This window comes from Petaurus breviceps, unplaced genomic scaffold (assembly GCF_028583685.1).
Source record: "Petaurus breviceps papuanus isolate PSGF00001 unplaced genomic scaffold, PetGlider_PUasm1.0 175, whole genome shotgun sequence".
Classification (NCBI taxonomy): Eukaryota; Metazoa; Chordata; class Mammalia; order Diprotodontia; family Petauridae; genus Petaurus; species Petaurus breviceps.
In genome coordinates, this window is record NW_027185764.1 from 26,848,953 (window position 1) to 26,869,080 (window position 20,128).

The window sequence follows — 20,128 nt, forward strand, 5'->3', positions numbered from 1 at the left end:
GAGGTAGGAAGGAGAGAAAATAAATGTTAATTTAAAATAATTGAAAATAAAATAATTGAAAAATAATAATTTAGCTATAAACCTAAAACTTCAAGTCAAAAATCAACTTGTTTCTAGACCCCAATGCCCCTCCCAATAGATGTTGACATTCAAGTTCAATTAAATGTCTTGGAAAGTTTCTTCTTTTATTATGAAGTTTGAAGGTTTTGTTCATTGTTAAATATCAGAAATTACAAAGTGAAACCACTGAGGCATAAGATATTTATTGACACTGACAAAAAAAGTATACAAATATTTCTGAAGAACAAGAGTTGAAAATAATTCCTGGTTTATTTCTACCATACAAAGATTGATATTACATTGAAGATGGGGGGAAAAGAGAGGAACTGGCTATTTTTCCTTTCTGGAAAACAAGGAGACATGCATTGGACTTCACAGCAATAGTACAGTTTGTTTGGTTTTTTTTTCCCTTTAAAACAACTGAAGGGTTTTGTTTGATGAGTGGCAAATGGACGTCCCTGTTTTCTAGACACCACTTGAAAGGTTGTAGGCCAAGCCTCTAACAAGAATTCCACTACGTTACTCATAGTTGACTGGTGAGTACCTCTGGTCCCTTTGGATGGTTGTGTTGAAAGAGGATACTGAATTGTAGCTTAAAATGCATTGTAACCACTTAACCACAGCAGTTCCTATCTCAAGGATTCACTCATCCCTATGCCCTCAAGTGAGAATAGCACATTTAGGGCATCTGAGAAAGGAACTGTCCTGTTCTCATCAGCCTTCTGTAGTCACCATTTTTAGTAAATCAATGCCTCTGGCTAAAAAAAGTACTCCCATCAGTCATGGAACTTTTTAAAACCATTTTTTAAAAAGTTAAGTTTTAAGAGAAATTTGGAGATTCAAGGTGATAAAAATAGATTTTGAAATTCTTATCATGCCATTGTGATGTTTAAAATATTTCTGCCCATTTAAATTGGATTTCCCCATCAGGTATCTGTAAGGGACTGTGATAAGTTAAAGATTTTTTTTAAAGAGGAGTGTTTTCAAAATAACTTAATCATTATACTCATGTCAAAAAAATGTCTTGCACAGAATATTAAATACCATTCTTAAAGCAGATAGATCTTATAGACAGCAACTACGCACAACAGAAAAGCAAAAAATACAACTTTATCTCCAAAGTGCTAGTGTTTTGTTTGAAACAACCATGACAAAAATCAATGACAACACACAATCAGAGGTAAACAATATTTTCTTCAACTCCATCTCCATTGTCCCCATCATGTAAGCTTGTGGACGGCAAGTTCAACTTAGCCTCAGGACCCTGCCAGGGCTGAACACTTCCAGGATTTGAATTGTATGTTTTCGAGCACTGACTTTGATTCTCCTCCAAATCTGCAACATAAAAATACATACATGTTCATAGAGTGCCTGATATATAGGAAGATGCAACTGGGACCAGTGCGATATCCCAAATGGACCGTTTCTGAAAGCGCCAAGGTTGTTTTAGTTTTGCCTGTATTGTACTGAGAACTGCAAGTCTGGTGAGAGAAAAATCATGTAGATAATGGCCACGTTAACTAATAAGTGAGGGAATGAAACTCTTCATAGACACAGAAGCCATCTACAGCCCCCACCTACCATTACTTAATGATTACTGGAAAGGGCCCAACTGGACATATTTGCCAATGAGTTATGGCTCATTAAACTTGTCCATTGGGACAAAGGGTTCAGATCCTCACGCGTACACCACACACAAATCTCTATACTACTTTACATTTACATGGCATCTTTTATCTGACGATCCTGAAGCCAAGAACAGCTCTTGGGATATCCAACCCTAGGCCTACTGCTCTGTGAATTCTTCTTGACTTTTTGAGGTTAATAGGTATACAGGAGGTGGAAGCAGAGTAGGACTGGAGGAAGAGAATCTTCCCACTGTCACCATTATGGCAAATCATTTAAGAGGAATAGAAATCATGTAACTGCAATAGTCAAGACTCCCAGAGTAAATAATTTCTATTATCAATGATGGTGAGGCTTCCTATGGTTTCATTATTGTATCTGTGCAGTTACCTGGCAACATCACAGTATTGCTGCTTCTGTCTTTTACTGATGAAGCCCACTGACATTGAATTTCGATCGGGGGAGGAAGAGGGCATAAGGAGAAGGTAGATGCAGAAAATTACTTTCTCTGCAATCTGTTTCCCTGACACTCTGATCTTCATAAGCTTTAAAGCACAATATGAATCATCATCATCATCATTCTTACTAGCCTGGTCAAACCATAACAATGAACAATTCCTTAGGAATAGCACTAGACTGTAATACAAGCTGGACTCCCCTGAGCTTACATGACCCAGGGCTAGTCATATGAATTCTGGTGCCTCAGTTTCTTCATTGGTAAAATGGAGATAGAATTATCTGTTCTGCCTATCTCACAGAATTTTATGAAGCTTAAATGAGATAATATTTGTAAGTGCTTTGAAAAATAGAAGTTGCTGGGGCGGCTAGGTGGCACAGTGACTAGAACACCAGCCCTGGAGTCAGGAGGACCTGAGTTCAAATCAGGCCTGAGACACTTAAACACAAAAAAACTAGCCATGTGACCTTGGGCAAGTCACTTAACCCCAAATTGCCCTCCAAAAAACAAACAAACAAAAAAGAAAGAAAAATAGAAGTTGCATCGGTGGAAATGAGGAAGGACTGAGACACTTATTTCACTGAGACATAGACCAGGCTAACATTCTCTTTATGCTACGACCCCTCCTTTTCCAAGCACTGATAAACCATCCAAGTAGCACAGCTTGGCAAAGCTTCTATTATTCAGTTTAATCTCCCTCATTATTTGAAATCAGCTTCCATTTGAAATAGTTTGATGAATGCTTTTAAAAATAATGCAAATATTGATATTATTGCCATGTAGAAAACATCTCTCACGTTGGAATGATCTTCTGACAATGACCATTGGCTGCTATTGAGATAGGAGCTAGTCCCAATTTGGTCCAAATATATCTTCTCCTTACCCCACCCGCATCTCACTTCCACTCGCCTCCAGGAGGTGCAGGCTGCCTTTGGCTCCTTCTCCCTCTTCCATTACCACCCCTGTCCTGGTGGCAGAAAACAGGCCTGGGGGCTGGTAAGGGAAGAGCAGCTGGCCTCCTATGAAGCAATAAGCTGTCACTTGGGAAGCACACGCCAAGGGCTGGCTGGGTAATTGTTCCAGGAAAGCTAACAAACAGCCCATAGGGAGGTAGCCCTGCGTAGGCATCAGGCCATCAATGACTCTTTAAATGCAGAATGTGCCAACAGTAGAAAGAAAAATAACCCTGTTCACATGAGGGTGCTGCTCAGGAAATAATGACCAGATTTTAAAATACTGAAAATCCTGTAGGATACACCTGGTCCTCTGAGGCTAGAGTTTAGTGATAGAAACTATAAATGACAGAAAGGCTGAGGAGATGTTACCTGTCTGATATGGCTAAAATTTTTTAAAGCTTAAGTCAAAGCTATTACTAAGTTTGATGTTTAAACTAGGCTAACCCTCCATTTTCCATATAATTAAGAGTATTGAGAGAGAAAGGATACAGCCTTCTAAAAAGATCTAGGTTCTCTTCCTTCTGTCACTGAGATGACGATGGACAATTACCTTTGCATTTCCCAAAGCACCTAACAGTTGTTGAATAAATGAAAAAAAAATAGAAATGAATAAATTTACTCTGGTTCCATAGGTAAATAAATTTGTCCTCTTTTTAGTAGATGTGAACCAAGGCACAGAAGATACACTTCTTTACCTTCACTTGAATACTATGAGGATCATTTATCTGAAAGAAATCTGAAAACATTTTCTGACCATCTCAGAAATTGGTCCAGATATTGAGTTAGCAACCTCTCTATAAAAGCAGCAAAAACCATGAAGCTTTCATTTCCATCTTGCAGAGAAACTACAAGTCAGCTTATATTGCTTTCTTTACTAAGTTCACCTTTCTGATGACTTTACAACAGACTTTCAATTTCCTCTCAATTCCTGATCGAAGAGATTTCACTTCTCATTGCCAGTATTCTTACTGAAATGACTGCCATAAATATTAAACTCCTTCAGGGTCCAAAAGGGTAAACCTAACCTCTGCCTTTTAAAGCAGATTCTGATGGATGGAAACTTTGAGCATGGTCCATGAAACCCTACCCTGAGAAGGAGAAATCTACAGCTGAAGGCAACTGACAAAAGACTGCTTATAAGAATATGCAAGACAGGAGGTGGAGAAAGAAAGAAACCCAAGACTACCACACTGGAGGTTCTAGATGCTCAAAAGTCTTAGGCAAGTCTAGGTTTTTCAGGGAGAAGGATATTTGCAGCAGGGGCCAAAGCACAAAATATAACTCTTTCAGTACAAATTGTGAGTTTTTACTTTGGTGAATTTTATTATATTGGTGAATATAATCTTTAGTGAATATAACTAGTGAATTACATTTTTTACACTGGTGAATAAAGAAACTGGGAGAGACCCTTAAAAGGAAAAAAAAAAGAAGAGAATCAATAATCATTTAGTCCCAACCTGACTGGTGTGAGTTACAAGTGCAGCCCAAACCGAATGAATTACACTGTAATTTCAGACCGATCATGGTGCTTGTTTTGATTGTGTATCACCTGGCCTGGAACTCAATTTCCTTCGTTGTGGTTTCTTCTTGCTGTCTATCTGAACTGTGCGGGAAAGGTCAAACAGTTTGTCTTTGAAATTAGAAACTGTTCCATGATTCCTGATTTTATTACTCTTTTTCATCCCTAAAATATCTCCGGAAAGCCAGTGTATATTTATCAAGGGCAGCCCCGTTTGTCCACACATTTTACCCAAGAGAGAATAATGATCATGTAGAATTCCAACTAAAAAAATTAAAAACTGAAATAAAATTATATTGAATTTTGAAACTAAAGTTTTGAAAAGGAAAATTAATCACCTAATTTCATATGTAAGCAAAACGCTGCCAGAATTGATGAGTATGAAAATATTTTTTCATCAGAAAAAAAAATTCCATTATAGTTCTCCAATATCTCATCATGGTGTGGATGTGAGCCTGAGTTCTCAAAAGAGAACTATGCCAGTTCAGCTTAAGCTCTGAAACACCTTCCCAGGCTGGAAAAACTTTCGTTGTTGTATCTGAAACACAGTGTATCTATTATCTGAGGTCCAGCCTAGGTCATCACCTGTAGAATCACCAGTACAGAATTCTTTGACCATGGGATGTATAAAAGAAACAAAAACACAAAATGGCCCCTTCAGTTTCTGTAGTGACAATGGTGATGTGGGGGGAAGGAGGCAGAATATAATAAGACTCAGTTTTTAGACCATCTGTAAATAATAATTTGGTTGCTGATATGCTAAATGTGAGCCTTATCCAATGCCTAGGATAGGGATTCTTAATCTTTTTTGTATCATAGCCACCTTTTTGTATTCTGATATAGGTATGGGTCCTCTGTCAGAATGAGGTTTTATTCATAAAATACATGGTATTACAAAGGAAATTGATGATACTTAAATAACTATTAAAATATTTTCAAAAACAAGTTAACTCCAGGTTAAGGACCCCTAATAGGATTGACTTCATTCATATCATTATGGACACCCTTATTATAAATTAAACCAGAAGATATAAATACATCATCCAGGAGCTATCTGATCAGGACACAGTCTGGTCAGGCAGGAAGAACAAAAGATGTCACACTGCTACCAAAAGAAATGTTAAAAGACCCGATGGAGCAGGACATGGTAGAATATGCCTATAGAGCCTATTAGTGCAGTGGATGAAGCTGGTGGGTTGCATGAATTTGGTAGTTCTGGATTACATTAAGGCTAAAGACAATCCAATGTCTGCACAGATAGTAAGGTGAGACCCTGGGAGAGGGGAGCCACAGACTGCCTAAAAAGGGTTGAAATGGCACAGGCCAAAGTTTCTATGCCCATCAGCAATGGCAGCAGGCTCATGAATGGTTGTTGCATTTCCACCTTGGCAAAGATAGGGTGAGCCAGGCTCAAAAAAGCAAACGATGACAACACCTAAGGAGGGCTTTCAAAACACTGGATAGGCTAGGCATTCTATGGAGGAGTTATGGGATGGTACAGGTAAAGGCACATAGGACAAGAAAGCGAGGGGGGGTTATAATCTTCTCTGTTAGAATGAACACTGACAAGGATGAGCTCGTAAATTCGTTTAAGTATGGATACGTAAAGAACTATCACTCCACTGAAGCCTCTGATGCATCATGGTGATAGGAAGTCGATCCTGGCTTACCAAAAGTCATAGTGGCAAAATGAAAGGTCTGACAGGCCCCACCAAGCTGGGAAAGACCAGCTTGAGTCTAGACCCAGCAACAAGCTGTATTTTTGTCCTTGCAGCTAAGTGCAAAGTGTCTCATTATCCAGTCGGCTGATCACCAGGTTCAGTCGCAACAGAACTTGGAGACTATCTATTTAAGTCATAAGGGGATGGGGTGTTGAAAGAGTTTCCAAAAAAATTACAGATTCTTGAAGTATTAAAGGAAAAAGCTATTAGCGCAACAATAAGATACCAAACCCCAAAGCTAGTAGCAAAGTACTATTGTTATTGTTATTAAGCTGTATTGGACCTTTTGTAACCTAATTTGGGGTTTTCTTGGCAGATACTGGAGTGATTTGCCATTTCCTTCTCCAGCTCATTTGTTCAGATGAAGAAACTGAGATCAACAAGGTTAAATGACTTGGCCAAGATCACACAGCTAGTAAGTGTCTGAGATCAGATAAGATGAGTCTTCATGATTCTAGGCCCACCTGGTTGCCCATAGCAAAGTACTGAGGATACTGCAAATCTTTTATCCAAGTGTCTCAAAGCAAACTTAATTTCTTTAATGGTTCTAGTATCCTCATGAAGGTAATTGAAAGAATAAGATGAAACTACCAAGTACATCCTCAAACAGAAGACTCCCCAACTTCTGGAATATTCAAATGGATCTCTGATTTCTGGATCAGATACAAACCTATCCATGACTCTTGTCCATGCCTTCTATAAGCTTACCACAGGGGAGTCCATCTAGTCTCACCACTCATTCCAAATGAGTCCCAGATGAGACTACTCTCTAGTTCCCCACATACAGGTTAGCTGGTTTCTTTTTTTTGCTTTTGCTTTTTGGAGGGTAATTAGGGTTAAGTGACTTGTCCAAAGTCACACGGCTAGTAAGTGTGTCAAGTGTCTGATGCTTGATTTGAACTCAGGTCCTCCTGACTCCAGGGCCAGTGCTCTGTTCACTGTGCCACCTAGCCGTCCTAGCTGGTTTCTTTAGGAAGCCTCGGGTAGTACAGTCGGCAGCCAATAACCCACAGTTTAAAGAAAAATGTAGAAGTACATATCATTACAAAGTAACCCGTGTACTTTCCCATGGCCTCTTTAGTTTTCTGCATCCTTGATCTTGTTCTCTTGGCGTCTCTGGCCCAGCTTCAGCATGGTCTGGCAATCATCTCCAGTTATTGCCTCAGCTTGGAATGTTTGATGTCTGTTTCTAGCACTAACCTGACATTTGTATTCTTGGCTTTGAATGATAGCAGCAGCTCACACCAATGGCAGCCCATTGTCCTCTCTACTTCTGACTTACTTGTGAGCTACCAGGGAGTAGTACTCTCTGCCCAACTTGCTGTGGACACTCAAGCCTCAAGTCCTACCACCTACCTCCACGTGACAATGTCCTTTCATCTTCTTTGTCTCATCCATCACATCACACTATCAGCCACTAAGAATGCAATATCTACTTTACATACAGGTAAAATGGTGGTGCACTGCTTAGTCAAGGAGCTAAGTTAGCATGTTTCACCTATAAACGGAACTTTTCCTTAGAATACATTTTTTTTTACCCTAGGCTGACTAGTTCTCTTAATCCAATCCTTGCTGTTGCTAGAGAGCGACTTAGCTCCAGAATTCCCCATCATTTTCCACAAGAAAATGATACTCTTCAAGTCATCTGAACTGTAAGTTATTTGCTTCCCTGGATCCTACAACCAGAACCTTTACTTATCTTGTAATCCAATCACGACCACTGCTTCTGGAAAAGCTGGGCCAGTAGTTTCCACTCTTCTTCTACTCACCAACTTCTTGACTTCTTGACCAAAGCATCCTTCCAGGCCACTATTATCCCACTTTTTAACTTCTTCAATTCTCTACCAAATCTTGTGATTTACTGACAATCCTACTTCACACTTTCATTTCAAGCCACTGATGTTAATCAGGCTTTTATTTCCAGCCTGATCCTCTTCTGGTATGTATTATCCTTATGTCCCCAAGTCCATTATGACTATCTCTTTTTGTGGACTAACTTCAGAACCACCATAAGTATACTGAACATGCAAAGGGTCTATGATTTTATTAGCAGATCTGTGATTTTGTCCCACGGTTGTGTGAGGGGTGGGAGGATCAGGGGGAGGGAAGATTCCCACACCAGTATAACTTCTGAGTGCTTATGACCTGATCTTTCTAAGACAATTCAAATGGAAACAATTCAATTGCCTGACATAGCACTAGCAGATTGTCCAAGTTTTATAAGTGTACAACAATAAGATCAGCACAGCAGCTCTGTAGACCTTCAGTTTGGTAGCCAATCGAATACTTCTCTCGCACACTTGCCTTCGGAGTTTCCCAAACACTGATCTAGTTCTGGCAATGTATGCATCAACCTCATTATCAAAAACATCAATCGTTATCCTCCTTGGAAAGTATACTGCCAAGGTAAGTGACCTTATCCAAAGCATTCAAAATTTCTCCATTTGCTGGAACTGATAGTTCCATGTGTAGATGGTGCAGTGCTAGCTGGAGAAGAACCTGTTTTCTTGGTGTTAATTGTCAGGTCAAAATTAGCACAAGCAGGTCAAAAGAAATGTGAGATGCACAAATTTAGAACCATCTCCATTCCAAATGTTCATGTGGACTATTTGTGCCTGATCTGTCTGTGGTAGAGCCTTCTGAGATTGTATTGGCCTGATCAACCACATGCAGTTATACTGCACATTGACCCCGACATAGGGATGCTATTTTAGTGCTCTCTGAGAATGAAAGGCAACTACATGACTTCATAGGAAAGTCGGCTCTTATAGTGAGTAAGGGCCAGAGCCGGCATCTGGACCCAGGTCTTCTCACCTCTAGGCCTAATCTTTTATACACTATTTCATGCTTTCTTATCATCAGAAAACTCACGTTCACAAAGTCTTTTGTCTTTTAGTTGTTTTGTTTGTAAGGAAAAGAATTTAAATACAGTATAATCATTATAGGGTAAATAAGCATCGAAGGTTCCTATGACTGGAAGGATTCACATTTAAACTCATCAGAACCCATACAAAGTAAAAGCAATACTGCAAAGATAATCAACTGTGAAAAACTTAACTACTCTGATCAAGACAATGATCTAGGGGTGGCTAGGTGGCACAGTGAATAGAGCATCAGCCCTGGAGTCAGGAGGACGTGAGTTCAAATCCGGCCTCAGACACTTAATACTTACTAGCTGTGTGACCTTGGGCAGGTCACTTAACCCCACTTGCCTTGCCTTGCCTTGCCCCTCCAAAAAGACTTCCCCCTCAAAAAAAATAAACAATGACCTAAAACAATTACAAAGGACTCATGTTGAAAGGTACTGTCCATCTCCAGAGAGAGAGAACTGGTAAAATCTGACTACAGATTGAAGTCTACCTTTCTTTACTTTCTTTGTTGTTATTATATTTTCTTTTGCAACATGGCTAATATAGAAATATGATTTGCATGATTTCATACATATAATGGAAATCAAATTGCTTGCTATCTCAAGGGAGAAGGGACTGGAAGAGAGAATTTGAGACTCAAAATTTTAAAAAAAATAATTGTTTAAAAATGAACCTCTAATTGGGAAATGTTTAATGAAATAATTAAAAAAAAAACCTTAAACCTAGCAGAGCAAAATTTGGGTCAGGATTTACATTTACTTTTTTTTTTTTAGGTAAGAGGCAACACTGTAAATTCAGGCCCTAGATTAGCTTTATGAAGGGGATAGAAGTGAATAGTTGGTTGTCCGTTCCTAATTCTCTGAAATAATAAACTTATGAAGAAAGTATCTACTACTCAAACACTCTATTCTCCCCAGTCTTACCCTAGAAGCTTTATCTATAGTCTAGAATTGTGGGAATTTGTCCATTCCGTTCTGAGGAACCACTAAGACACTCTAAACAACTATATAACATGTGACTATTAAAATAACTAATTTTTTTTACACAGAAGAATTTCTCCATCCAAATGTATGCTGTTGCCCATGAAAGCATTCCCTGGAGAAGCTCTACAGTCACCCCTGTGAGACAGTCCCCGAGCTTGTATGGTTCAATCAGCCACAATCGGATATACTGGACTTTGACTCCAACATAGGGGTGTCATTTTGGTCTTCTTCAAGAACAAAGAACAATAGCCAATCAACTACCATTATTTCTATGATGCCATGAATTGTTTTATTTACTCTTTCAAGTTCAGTCCTACAAAGAAATCTCCATTTACAGAGGTACCCTGGAAGGAACATCCAGTCTGCTAAAAGTCCTTAAGAAAAATTATTCTTTTATCATTTTTCTGAATGAAGCATTTTAAAAAATTATCAGTCCATTAAAATATTTTATGATTTTTTTCCTTCCTGTAGGTATGTATGGCTGACAAAATACCGAGAGCATTCAATTATCCATGTAAGGAAGGACAGGTGTGACAAGGACAATTTGAATACAGAGACAATACACAGCTTTCTTCTCATTAGCTCTCATTCAGCTTCCTGATTGGCACTTGAGTTTTACCACGTCTGTCTGATCATCCCCTGCCCCTGCCCCCAAAGGGTTTCTAACAAGTAAGGAAATGACAGGAGGGAAGAAGGAAAAGAGAGGAGAATGTACAACTATGCAAATCAGCTTCTGGACAGTTGAGATTCCCCAATAAGCAAAATCAGCATTCTCTACTATTAGTCCTCATAAACTGTTCCCTCTGGGCAGCTGGATAATTAGTTATTTTCAAGGCTGGCCTATACATGCAATTTAAGAGGAAATTCTGTGCCAAGTGAATAATGAATAAAATACTCCCTAAATTGGGGAGTGCATTAGCCATTTCAAACCACAAGGTCACCATAGACAATAGAACAATGCTGCTGATGATTATAATGATGATAGCAATAATATTAGCTTGCATTTATATTCCATGCCGTGATTATACAGCACTCTCATACACATTTTCTCATTTGTTCCTTATAATAGTGCTCTGAAGGAGGCAGACCCGGGCTGACTCCCAGTGTATGGATGACAAAGCTAAGGGCTGGAGAAATGAGAACTTCCTCAAGGTCACATGGCTAGGAAATGATGGTGTCTGAGCCAGAACCCTGGCCTCTGGACTTCCAGGGCTAGTGTTCTTTCTTCTGCCCTTCTGTCACTCACCAAATGGCAGTCTAGTGGTTCAAAATAGTTCAGTTTCTAAACATTTGGGGAATAGAATTCCTTCCAGTGTCTTAAAATGCATGTACATTTTTTTAGCTTGGTGTTCTTGCTGGTTTTCAGCACTATTTTCAATAATGGCTGACCACTTATCTCTCCCCTTCCAAACAACACATCCCTGAGGTGAGCCCACCCACAGTCTATTTCAGCTCACTAAGGACAATGTTTGGACTAACAAATGATAAATGAAAGAGGATGTTATTGCAGGGGTCTGTGCTTCATCTCGTCCACCGTGGCTACTATTGTGAGGAGAGCCCTCCACGAGGCACCTGGGCACTCACCCACTGGGCTGAGGCATGCATGGGGTTGCTTTATCTTTCTTATTACCTCAATGCTGATTTATAGCCCTCATCTACATGCCCTGCTGTGGAGTGAAATAAGTTTTAAATCAGGATCACTTTTCTACAAAGCTTAGATTTAATTTTTTTAATGTAGTGCCACCTGCCCTCTTTCTAGTATAGTGTCCGGATCGCCTGTAAAGATCTAAATTTAGCTCAACAGCGCGCCCCAGAGCTCGGCACCCAGAACTTCAAGGCAGCCAGAAGCAAAATGTTTAGTCTACTACTGAGTTGGACTGCAGACTATTCGTCCTGCCATCCCATTCCATGCCCCTCTCTAAACCCATCACACAGAACACCATGTCTCTCTGGGCTTGGCTTTGGTCTTGTTTAATGTGATCAAGTGTTCTGGTTTACATTTTTATTAACATAAATATACAAATATTCCACTGCTGTTATTTCCAAAAGCCAAACTGTAACCTTTCCAAGGGCAGCCTGGCCTTGAATATGGATTTGTATCTTTGCTGTTCAACTCCCTCCAGATGAATTATGTACCCTATTTGGTCATTAAAATGTCCCTGTGCTGCTCAGACATTTCTAATGTCAATTCTGTATGACAACCAGCTACTCCATGGGGCGATCTACAATACTATTTTATTAGAAAACATTTTTTGTACAATAGAACTCTAGGTGCTGATGGGGGCAGTTAGGTAGTTCAGTGGATAGAGCATTGGGCTTGAAATCAGGAAAACCTATCTTCCTGTGTTCAAATCTGGCCTCAGACACTTCCTAGCTGTGTGACCCCTGGCAAGTCACTTAACCCTATTTGCCTCAGTTTCCTCATCTGTAAAATGAACTGGAGAAGGAAATGGCAAACCACTCCAGTATCTTCGCTATGAAAACCCCAAATGGGGTCACAAAGAATTGGGCACAATTGAAATGACTCAACAACAGGAAACACAGAGAATTTGGAAATGCTAGTCTTTTGTTTGTCCTCTTGGTTCCCAATTTAAATCTAGAAGGCACTCCCAGTTTGCTCAACTCAACTTTCATAGTGATAAAGTTTAAATCCTGAGAAGCAGCTGGAAATATTGATGAGAAAGCAACCTTGGAATTAAGAAGACCTCAGGTACTACCTCTGTCAGATACTTTTTGTATGACTGAGCAAGGCACATGACCACTAAGTGCCCCCTGGAGACTCTCTAAGACTCTATAAATTATGGAAGGGTTGCTGATCTGCATTGATGGAAGAAGTGATTACACCAGGAATTCCCTATTTCCATAAAGACCACAGGTCCAGAACTAGGTTTTTTAAAGTTTGGATAGAACTCCCTTAGTGTAATTCTCTTGATTCCTTCAGTGATCTGTGAGGTCACTGATGCAGATACTTCCAATACAGTCTTCCTGAGTTATTATGGACAAAAATTTGCTTAACTGATGACTAACTTTCTAGCAAGGAAGTTTTTAAATTTACTTTTAATTTTTAATTGACTTTAATTTTCTTTTTTATTTTACCAAGACTAGTCTGCACAGAACAGACGTAAAGATCTCACCAGCAGTATCATGTCTGAGACCATTCTAGTTGGTAGATCCCAGGGTTTTATCTGTGCAACCTTTAAGAACTCAGGGATATCTCCACCCAGCAATGAGACATTGACACTGGACTTGAAGGAAAGCAACCAGGGTTATTGACTTTTGCATATTCCTTGGATCCCAGTGATATTTTAGGTGTGGAAAATAACTCAACAGATTTTCTGGAGCACTAGGTGGCATAGTTCATAAAGTATTTGACCTGGAATCATGAAAACCAGAATGCAATTACGAGCTGTATCACACCGGGCAGATTACTTAGCCTCTCCCAGCCTCAGTTACTTTATCTGTAAAAATGCGGCTCATTATAAATCCGATGAGATCGCATGTGTAAAACACTTGGCACATTTTTAGTGTTCTATAAATTCTAGTTAGTGCTATTACTGTTACTGTTATCATTACCCAGTGCTCTTTCCACATAAATCAAGTTTCGGCTGAGGTGAAGAAGATCACAATGTGATTTTAGGTGGGGTAAAGAATCACAAAATAACTACAGCACTGAGTTTTGCCTTTTGTTATATTAGGAACAGACCCTGACTTGCCTTTTGTGCTCCTTTACAACTCTGTTACCCTGATAATCAATACATGGAAGCTAGTGTCACGACACCAACCTCATTCAACATACTTTTCTACATCCCTTCTATTCCTTTAGAGGAGTTCGAGGTTGATAGAAATGTTAAAAAAAATCTCAGGGGATTATTCTACTTGATGTCAACAGAGCCATATCTCTATCCTGTGCTCTCAACACAAGTTTCAGCCAAGACACAGCACTTGTTCTGTTGGTACTAGTTCTGTTCTGCAGACGGAAGCATAGAGATCATATGGTCTGTCCAGGTCTTCGTTACTAATATAGCAAAAGTTAAAGCATATTGCATCCTCTCCCACTCCTGAAGGGAAGGGACTGCATCTGTGTGCTTTTTGTGTTTGTATCACTTACATGGGTATCCTCCATGCCTCATATATAGAAATGCTTGTCAGCTGATACCTACAACTTCTCCAAATCCTTATCTTCCTAGAAACTGAAGCAGCAATGCCTCAAGGTCATCTTCATCCCCTTATCTGCCCTCAAGGTTCAACTCGGACACTAACTCCTCAATAAAGCTTTTCCTGCCCATTCCATTCCCCATCCCCAGCTATCCGAAGACCTTGTATTTACCTATCTGTGTACATGTTGCCTTCCCTCCCCACTCGGCTACAGACTTTAAGCTCAAGGAGGGCAGACAGTGTCTTATTTTAATTTTTATGATACTAGAACCTGGCACAGAACCTTGCTAGCTGTTGCTGCTGCTGAGTGGTTTCAGTTGTACCTGACTCTTTGTGAACCCATTTGGAGTTTTCATGGCAAAGATAATGGTGCTGTTTGCCATTTTATTCTCCAGCTCATTTTATAGACAAGGAACTGCAGCAAACAGGGTTAAGTGACTTGCCCAGAGTCACACAGTTGCTAAGTGTCTGAAGCCAGATCTGAAGTCACAAAGAGGCTTCTTCCTGACTCCAAGCCTAGTATTCTATCCACTGTGTCACCTGGCATTTAATAACTGTCCATTGAAATGAAAGGACTACAAGAAGTTAATTGCAGAACTAGAAAAAGAAGGGCTCTCCAAGTTAAAAGTTTATGATCTTCCATACACTCACATGGCAGAATTACTAAATACATTGTACTTCCTCCTCCATCCCCACCCCATATAATGTGATTTCTCTGCCACCAATCCATAAGCACCACAATGAGAATGAGAGAGAGACATCCCTTAGGTGCCCAAAAGGCTTAGATGACTTTCGCTACAACTCTGAAAGATCAGTCACCTGTATGTGTTTGTGATAGTTTCAATATTAAAAAGAAGAAAGAAAAAGAAAATGATTCTCATGAACCTCTGCCAGGAGGTTTCATTTGAATTTATAGAAACTCATAAAAATGAAATGTCATGGAAGGTCTTTGCCCTTGACTAAAATAAGCAATAATGGCTTTTAGGTAATATAAAATTCATAGAATTTCTCATTTGATGTTTTAATTGGATTCTACCTAGTGTAATGAATGCTGCTACTGATGCAGTGCTCTTGGGTTCTGATTCCCCTCTTTTGTCATTTACTTCAACCTAAGGTCATTTAAAACTGAAATCATTAACTTTTATAACTAAAGAAGGCTGCGTTTCTTGCAGTGATCGACACAGAATCAATGTAAAATTCTATCTCTTGGAATTATAGTCACATGAGTCACTGACTCAGCCTTAGAATTCAGAAGCAGTCTGGAAAGTTCAAGTCCTTCATCTTGGCATTTAAGCAAGAGCAGATATAAAAATCCCAGAAAAATAACTGGCTGCCTTTCAAGTATTGTGACAACAATCAGGACAACTGACACATATATTGTGACTTGAAGTTTGCAAAGCGTTTTACAGACTATTTTATCTGAATCTTATAACAACTGTGTGAAGTAGGCATTATAGCTCTCATCACCCCCATTTTACAGATGAGTAAATTAAGGCTAAGAGAAGTGATCATATAGATAGGTATCAAAGATGGAATTCGAACTCAGAATCTCCTGACTCCTATCTATTAGGCCACACTACCTTCCTAGTACACAGTGTGGTCACTCAATCATATGCAACATGAGACATGTTAGTGACGAGGAGCCTTTGAACATATAGCTTAGTCTCAATCTCTCATTTGACAGATGAGACTCAGAATCACCCAAGGTCACACAGCTAATTAGTAACAGAACTGGGACAAGCACCTGTTTCTGACTCCTCGATTGGTGCATTTTTCACTATGCTCCTCAGACAAATCTCACAGACACAAATCTATTTGCTACAAAATGAGGAGGCTGACCACGAGAGAGGAACAGGTTGAATTTGTTAACTTTTGAGAGGAATCTGACAAGCCTGGGATAAAGGGGGACATATGAAGGCAAACCACAAGGAAAACATCCTCTCTAGTCATAGGCAGCTTGGTGCAGTGGCTAGAGAGCCGGCTCTGGAATCGGGAGGACCTTAGTTCAAGTCTGGTCTCAGACATTAGCTATAGGAAGTCACTTACCACTGGGTGCCTCAGTTTCCTCATCTGTAAAATGAGATGGAGAAGGAAACTACAAACCACCCAGGTATCTTTGCCAAGAAAACCCCAAATGGGGTCATGAAGTCAAGCTCCACTAAAACAACCTAACAACAACAAAGGCATGGAGTAGATAGAATTAAGGCATAGAACACAACTAGAATAGAAGAGTTAAATTTCTGAACCATTTATGCATTCAGTATGTCTGTGTACTATGTACATTAGGTACATTTGCTTTTTTGTTTCTGGGCTTTTCTACAATACTACTGTTTTTTTATGCCTTAGCACAAATAGTCAGATCAGCTGATCTCTAAGGTTCTTTCTATGAATACAATATAATAGATTACTGGGAGTAGAACAGACCCAAGAAGAAGCAAGTGTAGTCCAGTAGAATTAGCACTAGCTTGGAGTCAGAAGGCCTCGGTTCATGTCTAACACTGCAGCTTTAAAACTGACTGTTTTTCTCACCCATAAAATAAGTGGGACTGGAACAGATGAATCTCTCATCCTATGAAAATAATTTAGCTCAAACTCCTCATCTTGCCAATGAAGAAACTAAGGCAAAGAGAATTAAAGAGTCTTTTCCAAAGTCACACAGTGAGTTGGTGTCAGAACTGGGGTAGAACTGAGGTCTCCTCATTCTCAATCCAGTTTTCTTTTCAACTAGACTGAATTGGGTAAGAGATCAAAATCTTGGTTTTTGAATGTATAATTTGACGTCTATCCAACTTCAAATACTGTATTAAATTGCATTGTTAACATAGTACTGAACCTCTCCAAATATAAAGCTCTTACATGGTGGGTAGTACTGTCATGGCATTAAATGCTTCATGGGTTTAGTGACTCACAAAGTCTCCCCCTGAAATGAAACTCACTGTAGACTGGCTACTGTATGGCAACCACCCACACCCTGAAGAGCTATGTTCTTCATTCTGCTGAGGAAAGAAAAATCTAATCCACATCTCTTGGCTGAATGAGGCAGAAAATCAACCTAGGAATGTTTAATGCTGCACCTAGCCCTTGCCTGTGAAACAGAGGGAAGTGCAGCTGCTAAAATTCTCAAGCAAACAAGACACAGAAAAGAATCATTTTACCAAGATAAGACGAGCAATTAAATCAAAAGAGTTATGAGCTAATTAGTTGTCTGTCTTCTGAGGATTATATTCTTACTGGATTTCCAGGGAAAAATATCTGGCATCTAATTTTTTACATTAAAGACTTATAAATAATTGTTTCTTTTGTTTCCTTTCTTGATTACTGTGAAATCATTTGGTGTCAAAGAACGGCCACTTTCATTTGGTATTGTATAATTAGCAATTATCATTTTCAAAGCAACATGGAATGTAATTTTCTTCTTTACCTTGTAAGTAATACCTTATAAGCATTAAGTGAAAAATTCCTATTTGAAGTAATCAAGAATCTACTAAGAAATGAAAATGTCTCTGAGATATCATCCATTCCAAATGTAGACAGGGTTTTTTTTTTGGTTAGGCCACACTCAAAAGGGATTACAAATCTAAAAGCAAATTACAATTTGTACAGGACATTTTTGGCAAAATATAGCAGTCACAGTAAAGGTTACTGAATTACATAGCTAGAAATGAAACTTGCTTGTTTCTTTTTTAAAACCTACACAAAACTTTCATGGGTATAGGAAAAGACAAATCCCATGAGGATATGAAATTGTCGAAATGGAAATCAGCCCAGACCATTTAAAAACAGAAGAGAACATAATGCCAAAAGAGTCTTCCCTTCCTTCTCCTATAGAAAATGATTTAAAATGTGGTCTTGGCAATACAGATATCACGTGTGTTGACTGTGTAGTAGTTAATATTTGTACACCTTGACACATGACCCATGACTAACAGATGGGCCTGAAACAAGCAGTTAACTTCCCTCTAATTAGCCACCAGGTGATAGGAACTATCATGTCTATGCTCCTTTGGGAAAATTATTTTTCTTCTGTAAACAATCATTCACTGGAAGGAGTCACACTATTACCAAAAAGTCTAGCTTGCTTCATCGACGAAGACAACCACAGTTCATTTAAACACTAACCGTAAAGAGTAGGATGCTATTCTTATAACAAAAGAGGCCTAGAGGAAGATGTCATGTAAGTCATGACCCCTAGAGTAAGTCACTTTGGTCTTCTTTGAGTACAAAGGACAACACACAAAGAATAAGGAGACATAAAGATAAGTGAATGCCACCATGCAAGGCCTCGGTTGGTTCCGGGAATGGAGCCTATTTTAGCGTATTGAATCAAACAGGATACCAGAAATCATCTTAATTTATTACCAGATGAATAAAACCAGCCGTTAGTAGAGGGCAACCTTCAGCCCACCATTTGCTTCCCCATATTGAGCTTAAACCTCTCTAAACAAATTCTCTCCTTTTTGTCTGGTCAGTGACCTGCTTTTCACAGTCAAAGGAGAGAGCTGGGTTTACAGTAAGGAGAGACCTCCCTGGGACTCCCACCTCCAACACTTACTAGCTATGTGATCAGGCAAATCATTTCATCTCTCCAAGCCTCAATTTCCCAATCTGTAAAGCAGTGATAATACCTGTAGTACCAGAAGGTGGTATTTTATCTGGAGTTAAAAGAATGAGTCCGATTTCAACAGAGATAGAAGATGATGGAAAGGTACATGGTAGCTACAGAGAATGGAATAAGCAAGGCGCTGGGGCAGAAAAGTACAATACATGGATCAGGACTAGTGAATAATCCCATTTGGCCCGATAACAGATTCTGAGAGGTGTTGCCAATCGTGGGAGGTTTTGAATGCCAGGCCAATGTGAATGAATTTTATTCAACAAATAATAGGGAGTCATTAAGAGTTCTAAGTGGAAGATCTCTGACAGATCTATGTATAATATTTATACAGTGTTTTAAATTTTGCCAAGCATTTGACAAATATTCTTTCATTTGATCCTAATAACCACCTTGGGAAGTAATTGCTATTAATTGTCTCTATTTTACAGTTGAGGAAACTGAGGTCAACAGAAATTAAGTGACTTGGCCAAAATCACACAGCTAGTGTCTGAGACTGGATTGGAACTCAGGTCCTGTGACTCCACGGGTCCAGTGTTCTTTCCACTGTGCCAAAAAGAAAAACTAATCTGGCAACAGAGGTAAGGATAAATTAGAGAGGACAGGGACTGGAGGCACCAAGTGGGCCAGCAAGGTGTGTAGCAATAGTCCCAATGGGTAATAATGAGTGTGCTGTAGAGGGCCGACAGCAGAAATACAGAGGAGATGAATGCAAGAGTTCTTGTAGACAAAGAATCAATAGGACTTGAGTGTTCATTGGTTTTGGGAGGTGAAAAACAGAAAGTCAAAGACAATACCAAGAGGGATACATTTCACTAAAAAAATACACAAAGGCGGAAGAATTTAAAGGAAAGGCAGGTTATGCAGAAAAGAAAATCTGCCCAATTTTAGACCCAACACATTTGAGATGTCACTAGGCATCCAGGAAGAGATGTTTTCAAAAGTAATTGGAGACGCGGTTATGGAGTTCTGGAGAGATCGATGGTTTGAGGGTCATTTACACAGAGATGGTGGTGGGGGATGAGATCAAGAATGAAAGGGTTGACCTTGTAAAGGAGAAGGTCCACTTCATCAGAGAACAAAACAAAGGAGGAGAGACTTGGGGAATGATGGAGAGGATTTTTAAGGCATGGGATGGGGAAGGAGAGTCAGATAGAAATGAATTGCCT

At 39.4% G+C, this 20,128-nt stretch overlaps 1 protein-coding gene across 7 annotated transcripts in view; it reads right to left on the reverse strand.

Annotated features, from left to right (window-relative positions):
- Positions 1-247: 247 nt before the first annotated feature.
- ARHGEF28 (Rho guanine nucleotide exchange factor 28) overlaps positions 248-20,128 on the reverse strand; it is a 397,204-nt gene continuing 377,323 nt past the window's right edge. For all 7 annotated transcript variants that reach the window (XM_069084950.1, XM_069084951.1, XM_069084948.1 and 4 more), the window contains one exon: positions 248-1,395. In XM_069084950.1, coding sequence (XP_068941051.1) covers positions 1,235-1,395 — 161 coding nt within the window. In that variant the 3' untranslated portion in view covers positions 248-1,234. The remainder of the gene's footprint in view (positions 1,396-20,128) is intronic.